Genomic DNA, 22,803 nt, shown 5'->3' with positions numbered 1-22,803 from the left:
CATATTCTTACTTCTCCATATAATCCTACGGGAAATAGCATCAGTGAGCGGATTAACCAAACCATCGCTACGATACTAAGAATCAATAAAGGAAACTTTTTAAGCGAGACGATTCAATTAGCGTTTAGAGCCTTAAATTACGCTGCTCATAAAACAACCGGGTTATCTCCATTTGAGTTTAGGTTTAAATATAGTCCACTCGATCCCTTCAAACGAAATTTATCATTTGACACTCGAAGTATAATCCAAAACATACATACAAAAACAGCTAAAGATAATGCTAAATTAAACAAGTCTAGAATAATCGGTCACAAATTTGCTAAAGGTGATTATATTTACATTAAGAATGTAAACGCAAAAGAAAAACTCGAGGACAAATGGCTAGGTCCTTTTATTGTGGAATCTATACAAGGGGATCAGTTGAAGGTTCTGGAAGACGATAAATTTACATTGGTAAATATCAAAAGAGTAAGGCCGGCTAAGGTGGGGGAAACTGTCATACCCTCACTATGACCAATTATACTCAAGGAAATAGTTGTTTCAGATCAATGTTTTAATTGGTACTCGTGTAACCAATTATATTTGATTTGATTCAGAAAAAACTATTTAAGAAAATTATTTTTAAATAAATATGAATTACTCTTCAACTTGTAAATCTATTTACATTTCCTTTTTAAAAACCAACAAGGTACCGCCAAGACATGGCAATGACGTAACAGCAATCTGTAGAAGTCGTATAATTACGAATCCTACTACAGAGTAAGATGATATGCCTGGAACGACCTGGTTGGTTGGGGGTATAGAAAATGAAGATAGGGACTGTTTTCTAAAAATTGTTCCTAATAGAACTCAGGCTGTGATGTTAGAGCTTTTTAGGGAGTATGTTCTCGAAGGAACGATAATAAGAACTGATGGTTTTGCATCTTACCGTTCTGCTGTTCGTGACTTCGGATCTGTTCATGAAGTTGTTAATCATAGTGTTGGCTTTACTAATGAGTATGAACATCATACTACTAAAATAGAGAATCTATGGAGTCATTTAAAAACAGAATTAAGAACAAGAAGAGGAATAATGAAGGTGAATATGGAAGATTTTATATATGAATTCCTATTTAGAAGTAAATATCTAAAAGACAAAAATATCGATACTTATGCTGAAATTTTCAAAAAAAATACTTTTGTTAGAATAAATGTGTTGACGTTAGACGAAATATGAGATTTAGTTGAATTGTGTTTATTTTTACCCATGATTGTTATTCCAAAAAGATATTTATATTTATTTCTGAAACATTGTTTCAGACTGAGACGTTTTACTGATTAGAATTACCAATCATGATATCTGGACTATCCGCCGTCCACATAAATGGTTTTGGTTTTTTTTAATTTTTTATTTTTTTTAACCCCTGTGATTTTGAATTTAAGGAGCGCCTCTTTTTTCAACTAAATCATTTAGACTCATCAAGTTACTAACAAGTCTTACGCCTCCGTTAAGTTTACCTATAGCCCCAATGGGGTTCCTCAAGCCAGATAAAGACCTTCTAATAATCTTTCTCTCTTCTAAACTTTAACTATATTTTTAAGTGTCCCCAGCAATGTCTGCGGGTTAGTATGTCTTCTTTTTACTACTTTTTTTTCTGGAGGGTCACAATTTTACATTTTTCTATCTTGTAATATCTAATTTCTTCCTGTTGCAGGTATAAAAACTTCCTTAAATTCTACTTTTATGCCCTTAATGCTAAGACCCTCTTCTTTTTTATCTTGTTTTCGTTTCTTTCCGTTCGACTTTTTGCTTGCACTTCTCCACATTTTCTATATTCTTGCGCACTAAGCTCTGTGTTTGTAGACACCTGCTCTTCCTGACCCCGAGTACAAATTAAACTATTTATTTTATTATCTTCTTCCCTTCGCTTCCTTACGAAGCAATCCCCTGCCATGTGTCTTAATCTACCACAGTAAAGCAATATTTATTTCCCTCGCTTACATTATTTTTACTTACCCTTAAGACTGCTTCTCTAATCGCTAATTCCTCTAACTGACTCAGCAAACATTTCCATCATTCTAACTTTGTTTTCTTCATCATTAACTTTATCTCTCCCTTTCTAATTTCTTTTTTTATTTCTTCAATAATTAGAGTCCAATTGTCTCCTTTCCTTATCCTTTCAACCATAAAAATTTTTATTATTTCTAAACCCATTTCATAAATTTTGCTTTCCACATAAGCATGTCAACAACATCGTGCTCTAGCCTTCACACTGTTCTCTTAACTTCTTTTTGAAACATTTTTCTGGTCTCTTGACCATAGCCATCACTTGTTGACTCTCGATTAGTATCGCCATAGTATTTATTTATCATAATGAGAGGTAGATATTATGTAAATTTAAAACATTCAATCTAAAAAAGACAATGTTTGAATATTTTATTTTATCTTTGTTAATAGGTGCAAAAAATGAAAATTATGATGAAACTTAGAAAAAACATCAGATACATGATAAATAACATTTCAAAAACTTATTATCAAACTTCTTGTTATCAGAACAAAATTGTCAGTAGTTTATTGATAACATTAGTTTTTATTCATGATATTTTTTTTATACAGCGAATCGCAAAATATTTTGCGACTTTCCGATCGGAAATTCAAATGATAGGTGCTCTATTGCGAGCATTATTAATTAAGAAAATAGATCGAAAAACGTTAAATTAAGAAGCATCGATAAGTTGTTGCTAAAATTTGATTTGAGATATAATGTTTCGAATATGTATATTTTCATAATTGACGATGATGCAGATATTAAAACCTCTCATTTGTACTTATGCCAAAAATACTAAACGAAATATTATAATGAACAAATTTATTTAAAAAAGATTCAGCTTTAACACCCGTCGCACATTTCAAAATAAAATGATTGATTTAGATAATGCATTTATGATCGACAAAATAAAACTTTCATTGTTTACATATAATTGAAAAAAAATTGATGCTAAACCTACATTTACAATCAAACACTCAAGGCACGATCTTTTTGATTTATTCTTACATTCTTTAAAAAATTTTGCAAATATAATGTTAAGAAATTATATCTGCAGTTTTCTGTTAGCAAATTTGTAATTATTGTATTGACTTTAATTTATCTCGTATAAAATGCTCCAAATCTATTTTGTGAATTACTCTCTGAAAAAATATTATGTGTTCAAGAAAGTATTGTTTTGCGATTTGAAATGTTCTTCCATCAATATTTGATCTTGAAAAATAAGGCGCAATAGAGGTACTATTATAAAAGTATTATAAATTTTCAATATTTGTTTTTTTCAAAAAACTGTTATTTTTTTTATTGTGAAGAGAATTTTCCTCGTTTGTCTGACTGAAGATGTATACTTTGAGTATAATAGTATCAATTATCCAGTTGAAATGTATCGATGAGAAAAAACGCTTTTTTCTTGTAACACCGTTGTTTAATGTATATATTGATATGTTCAATGTTAAACTAATCAAAAAAATTTCAATTAAACGTAAAGTTAAAATTGCGATATAACCATTCAATAATGCGAACACTACATCTCGTGCATTAAAAGTTCCGGTAATTTTTTTTACAGAAAATTTTAAATTTCAGAAAAAAAAAACACGATTTTCAAAAGATGAATAAATCATAAATCTGCTTATCTTAATTTTTAAGAGTACATTAATTTTTTGAAAATTTGCAAATATGCTTACATATTAAGGTAGTCTAGAAAATTGTAAACCTTTTTATTAAAAAAGTTGTAAATTCCTTATACTCGGAATAGAAAGGCGAGTATATACAAGCTACTTGTAGTTTAGACCCTTTAGTCATCTAGAAATTGATTGAAACCAGCTACTGATTCATTGAAATTTAGCTACAGTAAAAACTGTACTTTATATTTACAATTAAGCGACAAGTTGCCAAATACATTTTTCGCCCACTATTGACAAAGACGAATTTCTTTTTTACCTACTCATAATAGACATATCCTTTGTAATGTTATCTGAATTGCACTCGCTCTATTCACCTCTATATTAACTTTTAGTTAAAAGCAAGTTGGGCGTTTGTTTTAACTAGCGTATTGCTAAACACTATAGGGTTTAAGATGCGTTTCATTCTAGTCTCTTGTTGTCTCATAAGATTGTTCACAAGCGTAGAGGTTTATATGATCCCGAAAAAAACCTACGTTTATTAGCAATAATAGGCACAATAATGTACCCTTAAAAAGTATTTCTAAATAGCTCTAAATCACCTTATTAATGAGCACATACGTAATTTGAATCCAGTAAATATTATATGTTCCTCATTAAATCATTAAAGATAGACCAACAGCTCTTTTAAAAAAACTTAAGTTTGTCAGGTATCGAACCAGTTTTAATGTATCAACACATTGGGTTTGTTGTCTGAGTCATGATCTCTTTTCAGGTTTTTTAATATAATAAACATTGTTTTTATGGTAAATTTTTTTTACTTCAGCCCCAGTCAAAATGTTAATAATGGAATTTTTACCTAAAAAACATCTCTCTTTTTTTATATTCCTAATTTGTTTAGCTCTTTATTGTTTTAACCAAATCATCATTTATGTTTCTACCCCCAAGCCCGTAATTTTTCCTCCGTTCAGAAAAACTTTAATATTTTATCACAGTTATATTTTCTCTTTATTTACTTCAAAGACTAATACAATTATAAAACTCTAAATTTTAATTAATACATATTTTATGTTATAAACAAATAAGCCATATTTGTTATCTTTTTACATTTCTGGTCTTGTCTTTGTTTTGCCCTCAAATGTATAATGTTATTATTCCTACTAATAATGAACAAGGCAATATTGCTTGTCTTCTCAAAATGTTACAAGAAGTCTTAGACAAGTTAAATGTCATTTATCAAATTATAATAGTCGATGACGGCAGTACAGACGACACAATAAAAGAAATACACCAGTCTAACACTAAGTTCCTCAAATTAGTTTTAAGACCCACTAAACTAGGCCTAGGCTCGGCGTATCAAGCCGCTCTAGAATATTGTAAATACGAGTATACAATAATATTAGACGCTGATTTGTCCCATGACCCGTTTTACATTCAATCCATGATACGAATACAGAACATTACTGGCTGTGATTTGGTCTCAAGCTCTAGATATATAAAAAATGGCGGAGTTTATAACTGGTCACTGTATAGGAAATTAGTCAGTAGAGGCGCGAATAATCTGGCCAAATTGGTGTTAAATTTACGTAGTTCTGATTTGACAGGTTCATTTCGACTTTATAAAACTGAAGTCTTGAGAATATTATTAGGGAATTGTGTTTCTAAAGGATATTCAGTACAAATGGAGATGATGTGTCAAGCAGAAAAAAGAAGATTTAAGATTGAAGAATGTCCGATAATATTTTATGAGAGAGAAGTAGGAGTATCAAAATTGGGAAGTAAAGAAATTTTAAATTTTTTACTTTCAATACTACAATTATTAAAAAATAAATTTGAATTTTAAAATTATTATAGTAGTCGATTTTATATAAAATTTGTAATAAATTTTACTATAAAAATTTTAAATATGAAAATTTTAAATATAAAAATTTTAAATATGTCAAAATTGTTACAATAGAAAATTTTAAATATGAAAATTTTTAATATTAAATTTAAAATATAATAAATTTTTAAAATTCAAATTTTTTTACACTATCGATATTTTTGATTATAATCTAATAATATAAATATAAAATACTTTATGGTTTATTAAGTACCCATGAATAATTCTTCCTTTTTAAGATATTCACTCCACATTCTATATAATCCGCTTTCCCTATATTCAGTGCTTTAAAACTCCCTATATTCCCCATAACTGCCCCACCAAAAAATGTATGAAACAGACTTGGCTGGTTAAAAATGCAGAAATTGTTTTTTGATATTTTCTCGCTTATATTTTTCTCTAATAGATTGGTGATATTTGGTATTAAACTTCCTCCTCCTGATATCAAGATATTATTTAATAAGTCGAATTTTCTATCAGGTGAATTTGACTGGAGAATGTCTTCTAAGTAGTCAGTAATTTTTAGTATTTTATCGTGTAGATAAAGAAATTGTTGAATATTGTTTTCTTTTTTATAGAAATCTTCTTTTTTAAATCTAGCGTATTCTAATTTCTTAAAATTTAATAATCCTTCATTAGTATTATTATCATTAATACATCCATTCTTATTAATTGAATCAAACTTCTGTTTTATTTTCTCTTTATTAATTTTCTCTAGATATTTCTTACTTATATCTTCACATCCATATTCTATCTTCTTCCTACATGTTATATACCCATCTACTACACTTACTATCTGTGTAGATCCTCCACTTATTACTATATTTATACTAGTAGTCTTCCCATACGAGAATGTGTCAAGTATACTACTTTTAGAGAACATAAGAGAAGAGGCGAGACTCTTCTCCATGACTTCACTGAGTATTCGCTCTTTAATATTTTCATCTTCAAATGTGTTTTCACTTATTAGAAGATAAGAAGTGTCAAGAGGCAAATGAGAAGTCATAAGTGAGATATAAGAGTCAATATTGTGGATAGTGGAGGATTGTACAGGAGAAGTGAAGTCATTCTTGAATGTCTTGGATGAGTTGTAGTGCATGGGATATTCCTTGTCAGAGTAGCCTATTTTGAATGTCTCTGTGCCTATGTCTACGATTACAGAACTTAAATCTGAGGAGACGAACATAATCAGAAAGGGGGCTAAGAAATGATGATTTACAATCCACTAGAAAGACAAGATATTATAAATATGGTATTTTTTAAACATATAAAATGATCAAATCTAATATGGCGTGCTTAATCTCAATTTTACAAGTATAAGTTGCATGTTAGCGTCTTTTGCTCGTAGGTAGAGTCTAAGCTTATAATCTTTTCCACATTGGCTTCGGTAGTCCAGAGGAATGCTTTCTAGCGTGATCATCTTGGTGTACTCTTCTAATAAGTCTTGTGAGACTTAGTCACAAGACTGTCCAAGTAACTACGTATAGATTTTTCTGAATTCATTTATAATGAGTTCGTTCTTAAGGACATATTATTTTCTTAACTTATCGTTTTCTTGCTGTAGATTTTCTTGTGATGTGACATCTATTCTGATAAGTTTGATCTATTCTTATTTCCACATCTTTGTTGTTTATATACTTTTAGTTACCCCATATGTCCATGTCGCATTTTATTTATGCTAAACTCAAAATAGTCAAAATATAAATAAAAATGCATAAATATAAAATACAATATAAATTATAAAGAATATTTTTATTATATTCCATTTATACTCTTGATATGAGGTACTAATGCTTTGATATATTCTATATCTTCTTCTTCTATCCCTTCTACTTCTATATCTTCCTTCTCTTGGTTTCTTATATTCTTAACTTTACTCAAAATTTCTTCAAAATTTGTTTTAACTATTTCTTCACAATTTATCTTAATTATTTCTGGGAAATTTGTCTCGTTGATTGATTCCTTGAAATATTGACTATAAATCTCTTGAGTTATAAATGGCATATAAATACTGAATATCTTTATACAGTCAATGAAGACTATAAATAAGACTTTTATATATTCTTCTTTTTTGATCTTCTTGACTATTTCTATATAAATATCACAGAAGTCGTATAAGAAGAATTTATGGATTGACTGGACAGCAGTCATAAATTTATAGTCTCTGAAGGATTCATGAGTAATTTCTATTACTTTATTTCTTTTTTGTATTAACCAGACTAATAATTTATCATAATGTATGACATGTATGACATCATCTTTTATGACATTATCATGTATGACATCATATTTTTTATTTTCGTCTTTTGAGGCATCATCTTTTAAGACATTAATAGAGACATCATTAGAGACATCATCTTTTTTAATATCATCATCATCATCTCTTGAGTAATTTAAAAATATATTTTCTTTAAGTACTTTCTTAAGGAATATTGATGCATTGTATATTTTATTACAAAATCTTCTTGTTCCTATTACTCGTTCTATATCTAATTTTATATCATTTATCCCATTCATATAACTCAATAATGTAAATCTTAATGCATCAGCTCCACAGCACTCTATTCCATTTGGATAATCTTTCTTTATTATTTCTTCAGCACTCTTCTGATTTTCTTTACTAAGATTCCCTGATCTCATATTTTCTAATAAATCTTCTAAACTTGCTCCTTCTATAATATGTAAAGGGTCTATTACATTCCCAAGACTTTTACTCATTTTTCTACCATTAGCATCTCTTACTATTCCATGTAGTAAGATATTCTCAAATGGGATCTTATTAGTTAATTCTAGAGACATCATTACCATTCTCCCTACCCAGAAGAATAAAATGTCTTTACCTGTTTCTAATAAATTAGTAGGGAAGAAATTTGAGAAATCTTCTGTCTCTTCAGGCCAGCCTAAAGTGGCAAAAGGCCAGAGGCCTGAAGAGAACCAAGTGTCTAAGACATCCTCGTCTTGTTCAAATTTAGATTCATCTAAATTTGTATTATATTTCTTATTAAATTTCTCTACTGCTTCTTTCTTAGTTCTTCCTATTGTCCAAATATATGATTTATCAATACATGATTTATCAATACATGATTTGTCAATATATGATTTGTAACTTGAATCTTTGTAATTTATATCTTTGTAAGATGAGTCTGTATAATTTATGTCTTTGTAAGATGAATCTGTATAATTTAAATCTTTAGAAGACAATTCTTCATAAGATGATTCTTTAAATTTATAGGCTGGAATTCTGTGTCCCCACCATAATTGTCTTGAGAGACACCAGTCTCTTGGATTTTCAAACCATCTATACCAATCTTCTTTAGATTCCTTAGGAAATATTTTAATTTCTTCATTTTTCACTACATTTATCGCTTTCTTAGACATTTCTTCACATTTCAGCCACCATTGTTCTTTGATAATTGGTTCTATAAGATCATTAGATCTTGAACAAAATGGCAAGGTTTGTTCATGAGGCTTTTTCTCAATGAATAAATCTCTTGATTTTAATATTTCAAGTATTTTATCTCTAGCATCTAATCTTTTACATCCACACAGAGATGATTTCTTATTCTGTTCATTTATTATGATTTCATTTTTAGAGTTAAATATTTTGATCTGTTCTAAATTGTGCCTTTTTCCTATCTCAAAATCCACGGGATCATGAGCTGGCGTGATTTTTAATACTCCACTTTCGAAATCTTTATCTACTGCCTCATCAAATATAAATTTCATCTTTTTATTTGTAATTGGATTTATAGGGATAATTTCCTTATATTTATTGTATCTTAAGTCATTAGGATGAGCACACAAAGCAGTATCTCCTAATATTGTCTCAGGTCTAGTAGTAGCCACAATCACATAACCATAAGAATATAAACTATCTTCTTTATAAAAGCCTTCATTAAATTGATGTATGTCTTCATTAAATTGATAAATGCCTTGACTGGCTTGTTCATTATATTTGATATATTGTACTGGGTACTTGATTTTGTAAATTACTCCAAATTCATATTCTCTACCATCTACATTTATAATTGTATTTCCTTTTACACTCACATGATCTATTTCTATGTCACTCAGAGTAGTGTTTAATTTACTACACCAATTTACTATCTTATTTTCTCTGTAAATTAACCCTTTCTCATAAAATCTACAAAAGGCTTCATTTACACTTTTATTCATTTTCTCATCCATTGTGAACTTCATCCTCGTATTATCAGAACTAGTACCAAGTCTCTTAAACTGTTCTATAATTCTATTACCATATTTCTCTTTCCAATCCCAAGTGGCTTTAATAAATGTATCTCTATCAATATTAAAAGATTTATCAAATTTATCATTGTCTAATTTAACTTGATCAAACTTATTTTGATCTCTATCAATATTATTTTCACTTTGTTTAGATTTAGTTAGTTGTTTCATTACTACACTTTGTGTGGCTATTCCAGCATGATCAGTCCCTGGTAAATACAACACTGAGTAATCATTAAGTCTCTTATATCTCACTATAGAATCTTGTATTGATACCATCATAGCATGGCCTATATGAAGGGAGCCTGTTATATTTGGAGGAGGCATGCACATGACAAATTTCTTAGATTTATTTACAGGAGAAAAATCTCCTAAATTTGACCACTTTTTTTCTACTTTTTTCGGGTCATAACCTTTGGTGAGTTTGATGGGTTTAGAGTGTTCCTTGGTGGATATTAGAGATATTTTCTTGTTTAGAAATTTCTCCATTTTTTGTTTCTTTTTTTCTTCTTTTTGTTTTTTTCTGTCTTCTCCTGTGACCATTTTATTTTAAGAGGGGGATGTAAATAAATATTTATGCATTAAAAAATTTAATATTTATGCATTGAAAAATTTAATATTTATGCATTAAAGCATTATGTGTAATATTTGATAAATATTAAATTTTGATCATGCATTAAAAATTAAATTTACTTCATAATATTGTATATATTATAAAATTAGGATTATGTAAGATTTGATAAATATTAAATTTCTCATTTATGCATTATAAAATTTAATTATTTTATATGTCAAATCATTTATTTAAATTTTAATTTTAATTTGCATAAATGAGGAATTTTCTTAGGGATCTAACAAGACACACTTTAAGAAACATTTCAAAATTCCCAAATATCCTCCAGAGACTCAAATTCTACGAAGAACTAAATAACTCTCTTCTCTCTAATACAAAGAAGAACAAGAGAGAAATCTACTACAACTCTGTGGAAATATTCAAGTCTCAGTCTTCAGTAGACCGGCTTATTAAAGAGACATGTATCAAATTAAAATGTACTCAGTCTGATTTATTAATTTCTACTACACTTAAAGGGATTTATTATGGGAATATTGTCTTTTATAAAAATAATAAGGAAATTATAAATTGTAGAGGGACTTCTTTGATACCAGACATGAGTGAGATAGAAAGAGTAGAATGTAAGAGTAAAATGATAATAGTAGTAGAGAAAGACACAATATTCAGTAAAATAATACGGAGTAAAAATCAAGAAGATACAAAAGATGTATTAAATGATACTAATTTAAAGAGTAGTGATGACATACTCTTCATTTGTGGAAAGGGTTACCCTTGTCACAATACCCTCGCTCTCGTGAATAAACTCAAACATATAAAAATGTACGGAATATTCGACTTCGACCCCTACGGCGTAGAAATATGCACCAAGTACAAGACAGTACAAAGGATAGGAGTAAGAAGAGAAGACATAAACAAGGAGAATGTACTAGAACTCACTGAGAATGATATAAAGAGAATCAGATCATTAATAAAGAAAGGCATATGTGTAGAAGACATGGAATATATGTTAGAGAATAATATAAAGATGGAGATAGAAGGAATATTTAACCGGCCGGGATTCGACATACTAGAATATATAAGAGAGAGAACTGAATAATAAAACATATTGGAGGAACATTAAAGTATATAGCAAATATAATATAAAATAAGATTATATAACAAATATTAGTAAGGATATATATGACAAATATATTATATAATAAGATTATATAGCAAATAATATATAATAAGATTATATAGCAAATATATTATATAATAAGAACATTAAATTATAGAAGATAACATATATTAGTAAGAATATATATAACAAATAATATATAATAAGATTATATAGCAAATATAATGATTTATATAATATCATAGACGAAGACATTATGGCGCAAAGAAATATTAAGAGTAAACAATAAGACAATTTCTTCTTGAAATATTAAGGTACTTATGTATGAGTCAATGTTTCTAATCTCGAATAAAACATAGACATACAAAACAACAAAATGCAAATCAACTAAATACAACTTACATTAACTAGTATTAACTAATAATAACTAATTACATACAATATCAAAATCATTTAAGGGTTGTTTATATTCTGAAACATATTATATAAATACTAATATTTACATTTAGTTTTATGATCTTCCTGTACTTCTTAAACTTAATCTACACTAAAGAAAATGCAGTCATTTTCATCTTGTGTAGAAACTCAGATCTAAAAGGAATATCCGGGACACTAAGAAATTTCGAAGAAATGTTTAATAAACAATACAAATATCCTTATGTAATGGTCAATGATCAAGAATTCACTGAAGAATTCAAAAATACTATAAAAAGCATCATATCAACCACAGTCCAATTTGGTAAACTTACTGAAGATGAATTTGGAGTCCCAAAATTCATAAATATGAATATAGTAAAAACAAATATGGAAATATTAAAAGCTGCACAAATAATTTATGGTGACTCATTATCATACAGAAAAATGTGTAGATTTTTCTCCGGTAAATTTTTCAATATTCCACTTTTAAAACAATACAGATATTATTGGCGTATAGAACCAGATGTCAAATTCTACTGTAAGATAAATTATGACCCATTTACATATTTAAGACAAAATAATAAAGATTACTCGTTTGTAATAACAATTAAAGAGTTTATGGAGACTATACCCAGTTTATATAAAGAAACTATAAATTTTATAATGAAAAATAAAGTTTTAATAGGTAATCCTGTTATAAGTAAATTTGTAGTTGATAATAAGATGACTTATAATGGATGTCATTATTGGTCAAATTTCGAGATTGCTAGTTTTGATTTTTGGAGATCAGAAGTTTATAAAAAATATTTTGATTTTTTGGATAAGAGTGGTGGGTTTTTTTATGAGAGATGGGGTGATGCTCCTGTGCACACTTTAGCTTTAAGTTTGTTTTTAGATAAAAGTAAGATACACTTTTTTGAGGATATTGGGTATGAGCACCCGCCTTTTAATCATTGTCCTTCGTCTCCTAGTAGACAAAAAGAGTGTAATTGTAATCCGAGGAATTCTATAGACTGGGCTCCTCAGTCATGTTTAAAAGACTGGATCAATGATGTAATACTTTCTAAATAAAATAATTACTAAAATGTTTTCTAAAATGTTTTTATATATAATATATTTTTTATATAAATATTATATTATATAAGTATGTAATATAAGTATGTACTACTCTATTGTATAATTATAATATGTTTTTATTGTATGTTTTTTTTAGTCCCAATGAAGGGCCTTCTTATTATAGGAATAGTTTTTATATTTCTGATTCTTCTCGTTTACTTCTCATTAAGGAAGTCCAAATCTTCTCCTTCTACTACAATCTTCCTTATTAATTCCTCTCTTAAGATGTCAAAAGGCAAGATCATCTCCCAAATAGCACATGCCTTTTCTAATATTTATAGACTGAATTATAGTGACTGGGAGAAGTCTAGTATTGTAATTTATAAAGCGAGTAGTAAAGAGATGGAAGATCTAGCAGGGAGAGCTCATAATAGCGAGATTAAGTATAGTAAGATACATGACGCGGGGAGGACACAAATAGCATCAGGGAGTAATACAGTCCTGATAATAGGGCCACTTAGAAATACATATTTAGAGTGGTTTACTGACCTAAATAAACTATTATGAAACTTATATTAAAGGCGATATTAACAATGTATTAAATTATATAATGTACTATATAGAATTATATACATATATAATACATTATTTACTTATTAGATTTATTCAGTAGATTTATTTATTTAGTAGATTTATATCATATTTCTCTGTTATTGATTCCCACTCTTTTCTTAATATCTCACTTCTTATTTCCCTATACTCCAAAAGATAATTAAAATTATCTTCATCCACTTCTATAAATGGTAAACTACTCACATACTCCACTATTTTATTATACTGTCTCTTTATACTCTCAATATTACTAGTAGCTTCTTTCATATCCTCCTCATACTCTAATATCTTCTTAATATTATTATTTCTATTCTTAATATTATGTATCTCCTTAGATATATTCTGTATTTTATTTATTAATTTGTCTCTTATAGACAAATTTGTATAATATTTGTTTATATTGATATTTGAGTCTACTACTAGATCAGTCTTCTTTCTCTCATATGTGAATGAAGAAGGGAAGTGGATGATGTTTCTTAAGACGAAGTTCTTGAAGATGAACATGTTCTTCTTAGACGCGTCTAGGAGTAACTTGTTATTGGTGAGGAGTTTATTAATATCAGATTCCAGTTCATTGACGAAATGGACAGGGACGAATTCAAAGAACTCTATTTCTCCCTTGTCATTCATAAGGGGAGAGAGAAATCATAAACACAAATAAAGTGTAAAATAGTATTGTAATATTGTAATAGTATATTATAATATTGTAATATTGTAATAGTATTGTAATAGTATATGTATTGTAATATTGTAAAGTTATAGTATATATACTTTATACATAACATAGAATATTATTACAATACATACATTATTATAATACATATTATAACATATAATACATATTTATATATATATGATTCTATGACTAATAATATTCCATCTCATTGGAATCTTCATAATTCAAGTCTAAAAATGTACTGGGAGAAAACTGCTCATTCATAAGAAAGGACATGAGGACATTTAAGAATAAAATGATCATTAAGAAAATGAATATTCATTTCTTAAATATCTTCATGTACCAATTAGAACATAATCAAACATATGTACCAATTAGAACATAATTAAACATATGTACCAATAAGAACATGAATATCAAAGCCATACGCACATTAATTTAGTACATAAGTAAAAAGATGAATCTGTGATAAACTGAAAGATGAAACAATTGATAATGATCTGAAACTATCTAAGAAATCTTAAATAGAGTAAATATGCCAAATAAATATAGTTCTTCAATACTAGTTTTTCTTCTTCAGTTTATGCTGAATTTTATTTTTATAGACCAAATAAACAAAACTTTAATAAATTATAAATGTAAAATACAAAACTATTATAGCCCATTACTATAATAATTATAGACAATACTATTATAATTATATACAGTACTATTATAGCACATTACTATATCATATTTATTTCCTTTTTTTTTATCCCTCATATGAAGAATCTTGATATCTTTAAGAAGATCTGGGCTCTCTCCACTCTTTTCTTCGTTTTAAATTACTTCCTTTTCTTATTCCTTCTCTTTGTCAGACTTCCTTTATCTCCCTTCCCTCATATTCTTAATATTATCTCTCTTTTTATTTCTTACTCCATAGGCTTAAGGAAGACTAAAGATCTTTTTAAATTATTTAATGAGTCTAATTTCTTCTGTCTAGTCTGTTTCTTATTCCTTCCTTCTAATATTCTTCTTTTTCCTTTTTTCTTACTGGGAATTTATAATTTGATAAGTTTCGTCTTAAGTAACAGGAAGGTATTTGAGAATATGTTTATTCTTGACTTATGTATGTCTCTCAGTACAGTACATGTCATGATAGGGAGAGTGGCTTTGTTTTCTGAGTTGATATGTCTTAGTATTAATTTCTTGATGTTTTTAGTAAGGAAGAGTTCTTTAGGGAGTTTAATAAGTTATGGAGTTATGGTTAGACAGCAGTATATTTATAATAATAATATGAGGAGTGTAGTAAATGAGATGAGAAATAAATATCAAGAGATCATAAATAAAAAAAATATCTTCTATAATAATAATAAAAATAATGTATTATTATAATATTTGATAAAACATAGTTTGATAATATTTGATAAAACATAGTTTGATAATATTTGATAATACTGTATTATACATTACTAATACAATATTACTAATACAATATTATAAATATTATTATAATATTATTATCAAATTTATTACATCTAGTTTTCTTTTTTTTTTTTTCTTGAAAATTTTTTATATAAAAAGAATCTTTTTTTTTACCCCCCTAAATGTCGACTCAAGATAAAAAACAATTAAATGTTTGCTTCATTGGTCACGTAGATTCCGGAAAATCTACTGCTGTAGGTCAACTCGCTTATCAATTAGGAGCTATTGATAAAAGACTCATTGAGAAATATAAGAAAGAAGCTTCTGATAATAATAAATCTTCTTTCTTCTTAGCTTACGCTACTGATACTACTGCTGCTGAAAAAGAGAGAGGTATTACTATTCAAACTTCTTTAATTAAAATTCCTACTAATAAATTTACTCTAAATGTTTTAGATTGTCCTGGACACAGAGATTTTATAAAGAATATGGTCACTGGTGCAGCACAAGCTGATGTGGGTGTAGTAATGGTCCCTGCTACAGGATTTGAAGCTTGTGTAGGGGAAACTGGTATCCTAAAAGCTCATATTACAATATCAGCAGTATTAGGATGTAGTAAATTAATAGTCTGTGTTAATAAAATGGATGAAGTAGAAGAATCAAGAAGAGAAACAAGATTTCAAGAAATAAAAAATGAAATGTTAAGAATTGCTAAATTATATCATAGTGATAAGAATCCTATAATATTACCAATATCTGCTTTCTGTAATATAAACTTAGTAGAATCTAGTCCAAGATTTGAATGGTTTAAAGGATGGACATGTCCAAAAACTAAGACAGTAGTAAATACTTTAGAAGGTGCACTTGATTTCCAAGAAGAACCACCAAGAATGAATGATAAACCTTTAAGAATGCCTATAGTTCAGAAACATAAGATTTCTGGTATAGGATTCGTCTATACTGGTCGTATAGACACAGGATTCGCAGTCCCGAACATGCAAGTGCAAATTGAGCCAGCAGGCGTGACTACAGAAATTAAGACACTTGAAATCCACAGAGAAGCAAAGCAGAAAGTTCATTGTGGAGAGAATTGTGGAGTGGCATTCAAGAATGCCACCAAAGGAGACTTCAATCAAGTCAAACCAGGAAATGTCATCTCTGATGCTAAAAATAAACCAGTACAACTTTTTAGAGGGTGTATTGCTAAAATAGTAGTAGTAGACAAGAAGAAAGGCCTAGCAGCGGGTTACACACCCACTTTAGATCTTGGAATAATGCATGTACCAGTTAAAGTACAACATATTTTAAAGAAGAAATCACCAAAAGATACTGCGCCAGTAGACAACCCAGAGAGAATTGAACAAGGAGATAATGCCATGGTCGTTTTAGTACCACAAAAGCCTTGTGTCATGGAAATGGCCTCAGAGTTCCCATCTCTAGGTAGATTTGCTTTAAGAGATAGTAATAATATAGTCTGTATTGGAAGTATAGCGTCATTATGTAGTGATGAAGAATTAGAGAAGTATGGAGTGAAGATTGAGAAGAAAGCTACTGAAACCAAGAAAGGTAAGAAATAAACTTATTAGTTTTATTTAAAAAATATTGTTTTATAATTGTCTTGATTAAATATATTGTGTTTTATTTTGTAAAATTTAACTTGATTAATTATGACATGTCAAATGTACTCCTGTCAAATATATCAAAAATGTGCTCCTGGTAAATATAACCCTGTCAAATATATCAAAAATGTGCTCCCGCCAAATGGAACCCTGTCAAATATATCAAAATTATACACATGTCAAACATATTAAAACAATATATTTGACACATTTGTAACATAACATCATAACATTTTTAATAAATTCTTTTAATTTTATTTTTGTTTTTATATATTAAATAATATCTTGTCTTTTAATACTCTCAATCTCCCCGCTTCCCATTCCTTGTCACTAATCCAGCACTCTTTACTAATCTCAAGAGATTTAAACAGTTCACTGCCTTTATAAACATAACTCTCATCACTCAGGACTGGTATGACATTATTATAAAGAAATTTAAGCTGATCACAGAGATCTGAAATATTAATCTTCAGATTCTCAGTGTAGACGACTCTAAGATTCATTCTCTTGAGTCTATCAAGATTAAAATAAAGGAATCTTATTCTACTTATAATTTCACTTATTAAATCTTTATGATTATTCTTATACTTTACAATATCATTTTTAATCTGACTTCTTTCTTTATTAAATATAGGCTTCCCCATTTTATTATCATTATTAATAAAATGTACAGTCTTAATATGCTCAGAAATATTATTTATTTCTTTACTTTTATAATCACAGATCTTACAACCATAATATTCTATATCTTCTGTCATTCTAAGTTTCTGATATTCTTCTACATAGTCCTGATCATCACTCAAACACACACTAACTAAGAAGTCTTTATTATTAACTTGTAAATAATCTTTATTATTATTATCCAAATTATCTTTTAAATTATAATCTTTTTGATTATTATCTTTTAAATTATAATCCTTTTTTATTGTAAAACAGTCATGTAAGACATAATCTTCTACTATATACACATTATAATGTGTATTATACTCGTCTACAAAGATACAATGTTGTATACCAAGTCCCATACTCAGACTTAGAGAATAAGGCTGACACAAGATTCCTTTACATTTGCCCTTAAGAAACATGTCAATAATCTCAAGTAAGGCAGTTCTACCCAAGACACCATTGAAAATAAATGAAATGTAAGAACCAGGCGGGATGGGGTCTAGACACTTGTAGAGAGAGTCAATATACTCCCTGATATTGTAAATAAGTGGAGGAATATCTTTAATAATGTATTCTAAGTCTGAGTGGATGATAAACTTGTCATGGTTTAATAATACAGTGATTATATCAGAAGAAGGAATAAAATCGTGTGTGGATTCAGATTTACTGAATGTACTGGTGAGATATTTACTGACAATATTGAGTTGATCAATTCTCTCAATATTAGTGTTCTTAGGCTTATAATATTTGGACATATAAAAATGAGGGGGCAAATTATTAAAACTTAATTCAAGTGTATTTGAAAATGAACAAGATAAAATTTACTAGTTGAAGCTACACTGGGGGATAAATTTCATAGTAGAAAACTGGCAAAAAAATATTTAAAATGGGATATGATAACTTTTTATAAAATGTAATAAATTTCTATAAATGTAATAAATTTTATAAAATTTAATATGATAACTTTTAAAACATGTAATAGATTTTATTAAATATGATAGATTTTATTTCTATAAATATTTTGAGATTTTATTTTTAGCATAAATTACAAATAGAAAATTTCAAAAAATTCCAAATTTAAAAAATCACAGAAAAAGATTCTGACGATATTTTGGAACTGAGTTTTATAAAAAGATATCGACTTATAGTATACGCACTTAAAATAGTTAAATCAAGGCACTAGACTTATTTAAACATAATACGATAAAACAAATATATGCAAAAAAAGAAGGGGGTAGAAATATAAAGAACTTCTTTAATGACACGCGTAATGTTGACACACTTCACTTCATGTTTTTAAATTTGTGTAAGAAGTTTATTTTGGTTTATATTCTATCAAAATCTATCTTTATATTATCCCCTTCTGTATTAGTGAAACTATCTTCTATATACCCATTATCTTTTAATATCTTTATCTCCTTCTGCATATACTTCAGTTCTATATCAGCCCGCTCATTATTCCCTTCTCTTAAACTTAATAAAACAATATCATTAGGCTGAATCCACACACGCTTGTAGTCCTTTCCTCTTACTTTAGCTATACGCTTGATAGAATCAGAACAATCAGCGACAAACTGGCCCTGGCCGAGGGGGCTCTGGATGATACCGTAGACTGTATTGACATTGTCAGCGAAAGACAGTGGTCTGTCTATCATATTCTTATTCCTCTGTTTCTTAGCCATTTGGGGATAGAAAAAAATATAGAGAGATGAGAAAGGAATGTGGAATAAATATGTAATAATGTAAAGAGAGAAGATAATAAAAAATGTAAACACATGAAAGAAACTGGATTAGGGGCAAGTAATAAAGCGACACATATAATAATTTAATCACATAAATGAATACTCACTGTAGATCAAGACATATAAAATGTGAATAAATTCAAGACAGAATTGTATTAGACAAATATTGAACAGTGTAAGGAAGATAAGTCGATCTTAAACTAGATCACGTCGAGATACAAGACTCTGTCTTAACTAAAATATTATTTCTCGAAGGACGATTTAAAAAGCACTTTATAACTACCAATAAACACATAAGCCCAGTGCACCTGAAAATAGTATCTTGCTGTATATTCAATTGTAATATATTAAAAGAGAAAGGGCACTACAGGCCCCCAAACTTAAGGGTCGAATAGTTTTCTAAAAATTAAACTCAAAAAAGAATATCTGAACACTTATTATAATCAAGTATTATAAATATATGTTTGTACAAATCATCTTTTTACATATAAATTACATCTCAGAAACATACTTGTCCATAAGAATATTATTTTCTTTGCACTACTATAAATATTATAGAATATAAAATATGTGTTCTATATCTATCATTAGTCCTATATTTTAGAAAGCGAGATGTATAAAGATCACCAGATAAAACAAAAGGTGCCCTTGACCCAATTATCAAAGGAAGAGTTCCAAAGAGCATGGCGGGTTCGAATTTCAGAGACACCAAATTGTTTCTACCTTATAAGATAGACAGACAACTCAGATAATCAAAATGTCCACGAGAATCAAGAATCTAATGAAACTTGTGTGCGTCCAGTTATAAAAGGATTAACATCTAGTGTAGAAAAGACTCTTAAGTCTAAAAAAACAGTATCCTTCTAGCGGGATCTAATACCACACAAAAGTATTTGGTATAGCCTTTTTGAACCCCGCGGCGCAAATTCTAGAGTTAAATATTAAAATTAACTAAGAGACTAGACGAAGTAAAGAATATGTGACTCATGGGCTATAACTTACAAAAAGTTGCTAATACGGCAGCCGAAACTAGAAGGAGACTGGTGGTCAACGCAGTCCAATAAAAATGCCGGGCTGGTTATGTGGCGGGGTAAGGAGCGTGTGCGCGATACAGATGATTTTGGGATCTTTGAGTTTGTAAATTAGTGTCTATCATCTGGTTATAGATACCCATGTTTGTTAAGTATATCCGCCGTGAGGTCACTCTAGATGCGATTTGAGGTCTAAATGAGAAAGTGTTCTCTTGGAGCCAAAGTATGATGATACGGCGAAGCTTGCTGTGTCGATAAATTATAAGTGGGGAGTCTATGCGAATAAGAATCTCATAGTATCAGTTGGACAAATGCCAAATCCTTTGGTCCCTATGTAAGGGTTCTCCCCATCTCTTGCCTGAAAAGAAGAAAAAACAAACAGAAAGATTTAATAAAAACATCTATCAACTAATTTAATACCACACTTGCACATGTAAATTGACCTTACATATCCAAAGTATATTAAAGATTATATAAATAAATATCTAGTATTGTAAAATACAAACTTATAATATATTAATCTATTGCGTGATATTCAGATATTTCACTTAAATACCTTACATCTATACATTTGCTCTTTACTAAACTTCGTATTATTTCTAATTTGTCTTTCTCTCTACTTTCTATTATCTTCTTCTTAATTATTTCTAATTCTTTATCTTCATATCTTTCTAATATTAAATTTATAATGTCAATTCGCTCATACACTAGAATACTTTCTATAAGAAGATTATAATCGTAAGAACCTTTCAAGAAAATATTATATATTAATTCCATGAAATATGTTTTAGAAGAATATGTATTTAGTAAATATTTATATTTACAGTATCTACTACATCCTGGGAAAAGACATGAACACACTTTAGTAGACTTAATAATAGTACTTGAAATGTATTCATGACCCATTAGTTTATATTTTATTATATTAATTATAAGGTCTTTATACTTTGGTACATTTATATTGTACTCATTAAAATATATCATATAAGATAAATAATCATCTAGATGAGAGATATCAGGATTACGTTTGAAAAATGAGAAACCATCTCTGTATCTATTAGAAAGATAATAAAAGTCAGAGATGATACTAATAATATTATTAATTGAAAGGATAGTAGAATCGTCTTCTAGTATTAAAATAAATATTTCCTCGTCTGACAGGATTAACATATTGAGGGAGACAAACTAGAAATATGTTGAAAAAAATTTGAGATTAAATAGTCGATGACTTAATTGATAGAAAAACATTAGATTCTTTATATTTTATACGATCTAAATTAGATACAAAGTCGAGCATTTAATATTGAATTTTATCAACCTCTTTATAGTTGTAATTAAATCAGTTAGAATTAATTGTAAAAACTAACTGTCCCGTATAATTGAAACTCTACTATATTTAAAACAGCTTTCTAAAAAATTGTTAATATTAATAACTTTATTGATGGTGTTATTGCTTCTCTGACATTCCATACCCTCCAAAGACAAACTTCTAAAAATATTTTATTTTTAATATAAGAATTAATTAGCAATTAAAAAAAAGGAGAATTCTTTTGCATTTATAACCGTATTACCAGAGTATTATTTTATTTTTTTTATTGACGCATTGTGTCGACGTTATAAAATATTTGACAGATGATATTTTTGACACCTACTATTGTGATGTAGTCCTTAACATCACTCTAACTAACTCATTTTTAAAAGAAAATACAAGATCATTGTAATAGTGCTCTTCTTATATCATAATAATATCAAAAATTAGGAACTTGTTGAAATAAAGGAGATGTAATTCAAGTCCTCACAGTAATTAATTAATACGCTGCATCTATAAATATAATTTTTTATTTGTTCTTTATTTCCCTTTTCTTTATACTTGAAGGCGATTATTAAGTCACAAATGGTGAATAGTTTTAGGATTTTTTGAAGTTAAGGCATGAAATGTGTGCAGCTTCCAACCACAAAATAATTTTCGCCTATTTTCGAAGTTCATTTATTGACCGAAATAATACAATTAGATCTAATAAAATTGTATGTACACACCTATAATATTTATAAAATCGATGTTTGATACTTAGTGGGAATTTTTTAAAATTTACGAAAAAGATAAATAGAACAGCGG

General features: G+C 28.4%; 13 protein-coding genes across 13 annotated transcripts; 7 read left to right on the top strand and 6 right to left on the bottom strand.

Annotated features, from left to right (window-relative positions):
* Positions 1–769: 769 nt before the first annotated feature.
* VNE69_12136 (DDE-TNP-IS1595 domain-containing protein) lies at positions 770–1,216 on the top strand (the record flags this gene model as incomplete). Its single annotated transcript, XM_065475224.1, has 1 exon — positions 770–1,216. The coding sequence occupies one exon, from the start codon at positions 770–772 to the stop codon at positions 1,214–1,216; it is 447 nt and encodes a 148-aa protein (XP_065331296.1).
* A 3,568-nt stretch (positions 1,217–4,784) lies between these two features.
* On the top strand, positions 4,785–5,489 carry VNE69_12135 (dolichol monophosphate mannose synthase; the record flags this gene model as incomplete). The annotated part of the gene is made up of 1 exon (XM_065475223.1): positions 4,785–5,489. One exon carries the CDS (start codon positions 4,785–4,787, stop codon positions 5,487–5,489), a length of 705 nt encoding a protein of 234 aa, XP_065331295.1.
* A 235-nt stretch (positions 5,490–5,724) lies between these two features.
* On the bottom strand, positions 5,725–6,714 carry VNE69_12134 (actin-related protein; the record flags this gene model as incomplete). The annotated part of the gene is made up of 1 exon (XM_065475222.1): positions 5,725–6,714. The coding sequence occupies one exon, from the start codon at positions 6,712–6,714 to the stop codon at positions 5,725–5,727; it is 990 nt and encodes a 329-aa protein (XP_065331294.1).
* A 569-nt stretch (positions 6,715–7,283) lies between these two features.
* VNE69_12133 (valine-tRNA ligase (VARS1)) lies at positions 7,284–10,316 on the bottom strand (the record flags this gene model as incomplete). The annotated part of the gene is made up of 1 exon (XM_065475221.1): positions 7,284–10,316. The coding sequence occupies one exon, from the start codon at positions 10,314–10,316 to the stop codon at positions 7,284–7,286; it is 3,033 nt and encodes a 1,010-aa protein (XP_065331293.1).
* Positions 10,317–10,603: 287 nt separating this feature from the next.
* VNE69_12132 (meiotic recombination protein SPO11-like protein) lies at positions 10,604–11,443 on the top strand (the record flags this gene model as incomplete). The annotated part of the gene is made up of 1 exon (XM_065475220.1): positions 10,604–11,443. One exon carries the CDS (start codon positions 10,604–10,606, stop codon positions 11,441–11,443), a length of 840 nt encoding a protein of 279 aa, XP_065331292.1.
* A 534-nt stretch (positions 11,444–11,977) lies between these two features.
* On the top strand, positions 11,978–12,952 carry VNE69_12131 (glycolipid 2-alpha-mannosyltransferase; the record flags this gene model as incomplete). The annotated part of the gene is made up of 1 exon (XM_065475219.1): positions 11,978–12,952. The coding sequence occupies one exon, from the start codon at positions 11,978–11,980 to the stop codon at positions 12,950–12,952; it is 975 nt and encodes a 324-aa protein (XP_065331291.1).
* Positions 12,953–13,099: 147 nt separating this feature from the next.
* VNE69_12130 (peptidyl-tRNA hydrolase) lies at positions 13,100–13,504 on the top strand (the record flags this gene model as incomplete). The annotated part of the gene is made up of 1 exon (XM_065475218.1): positions 13,100–13,504. One exon carries the CDS (start codon positions 13,100–13,102, stop codon positions 13,502–13,504), a length of 405 nt encoding a protein of 134 aa, XP_065331290.1.
* Positions 13,505–13,612: 108 nt separating this feature from the next.
* VNE69_12129 (uncharacterized protein) lies at positions 13,613–14,179 on the bottom strand (the record flags this gene model as incomplete). The annotated part of the gene is made up of 1 exon (XM_065475217.1): positions 13,613–14,179. One exon carries the CDS (start codon positions 14,177–14,179, stop codon positions 13,613–13,615), a length of 567 nt encoding a protein of 188 aa, XP_065331289.1.
* An 808-nt stretch (positions 14,180–14,987) lies between these two features.
* VNE69_12128 (uncharacterized protein) lies at positions 14,988–15,599 on the top strand (the record flags this gene model as incomplete). Its single annotated transcript, XM_065475216.1, has 1 exon — positions 14,988–15,599. One exon carries the CDS (start codon positions 14,988–14,990, stop codon positions 15,597–15,599), a length of 612 nt encoding a protein of 203 aa, XP_065331288.1.
* A 212-nt stretch (positions 15,600–15,811) lies between these two features.
* VNE69_12127 (elongation factor 1-alpha 1 (EF1A1)) lies at positions 15,812–17,206 on the top strand (the record flags this gene model as incomplete). The annotated part of the gene is made up of 1 exon (XM_065475215.1): positions 15,812–17,206. The coding sequence occupies one exon, from the start codon at positions 15,812–15,814 to the stop codon at positions 17,204–17,206; it is 1,395 nt and encodes a 464-aa protein (XP_065331287.1).
* A 308-nt stretch (positions 17,207–17,514) lies between these two features.
* VNE69_12126 (actin-related protein) lies at positions 17,515–18,669 on the bottom strand (the record flags this gene model as incomplete). The annotated part of the gene is made up of 1 exon (XM_065475214.1): positions 17,515–18,669. The coding sequence occupies one exon, from the start codon at positions 18,667–18,669 to the stop codon at positions 17,515–17,517; it is 1,155 nt and encodes a 384-aa protein (XP_065331286.1).
* A 570-nt stretch (positions 18,670–19,239) lies between these two features.
* On the bottom strand, positions 19,240–19,596 carry VNE69_12125 (eukaryotic translation initiation factor 1A; the record flags this gene model as incomplete). Its single annotated transcript, XM_065475213.1, has 1 exon — positions 19,240–19,596. One exon carries the CDS (start codon positions 19,594–19,596, stop codon positions 19,240–19,242), a length of 357 nt encoding a protein of 118 aa, XP_065331285.1.
* Positions 19,597–21,203: 1,607 nt separating this feature from the next.
* On the bottom strand, positions 21,204–21,857 carry VNE69_12124 (uncharacterized protein; the record flags this gene model as incomplete). The annotated part of the gene is made up of 1 exon (XM_065475212.1): positions 21,204–21,857. The coding sequence occupies one exon, from the start codon at positions 21,855–21,857 to the stop codon at positions 21,204–21,206; it is 654 nt and encodes a 217-aa protein (XP_065331284.1).
* Positions 21,858–22,803: the final 946 nt, after the last annotated feature.

The sequence above is a fragment of the Vairimorpha necatrix genome, chromosome 12 (genome assembly GCF_036630325.1).
Source record: "Vairimorpha necatrix chromosome 12, complete sequence".
Taxonomy (NCBI): domain Eukaryota; kingdom Fungi; phylum Microsporidia; family Nosematidae; genus Vairimorpha; species Vairimorpha necatrix.
This window is presented reverse-complemented; position numbering and strand designations above follow the sequence as displayed.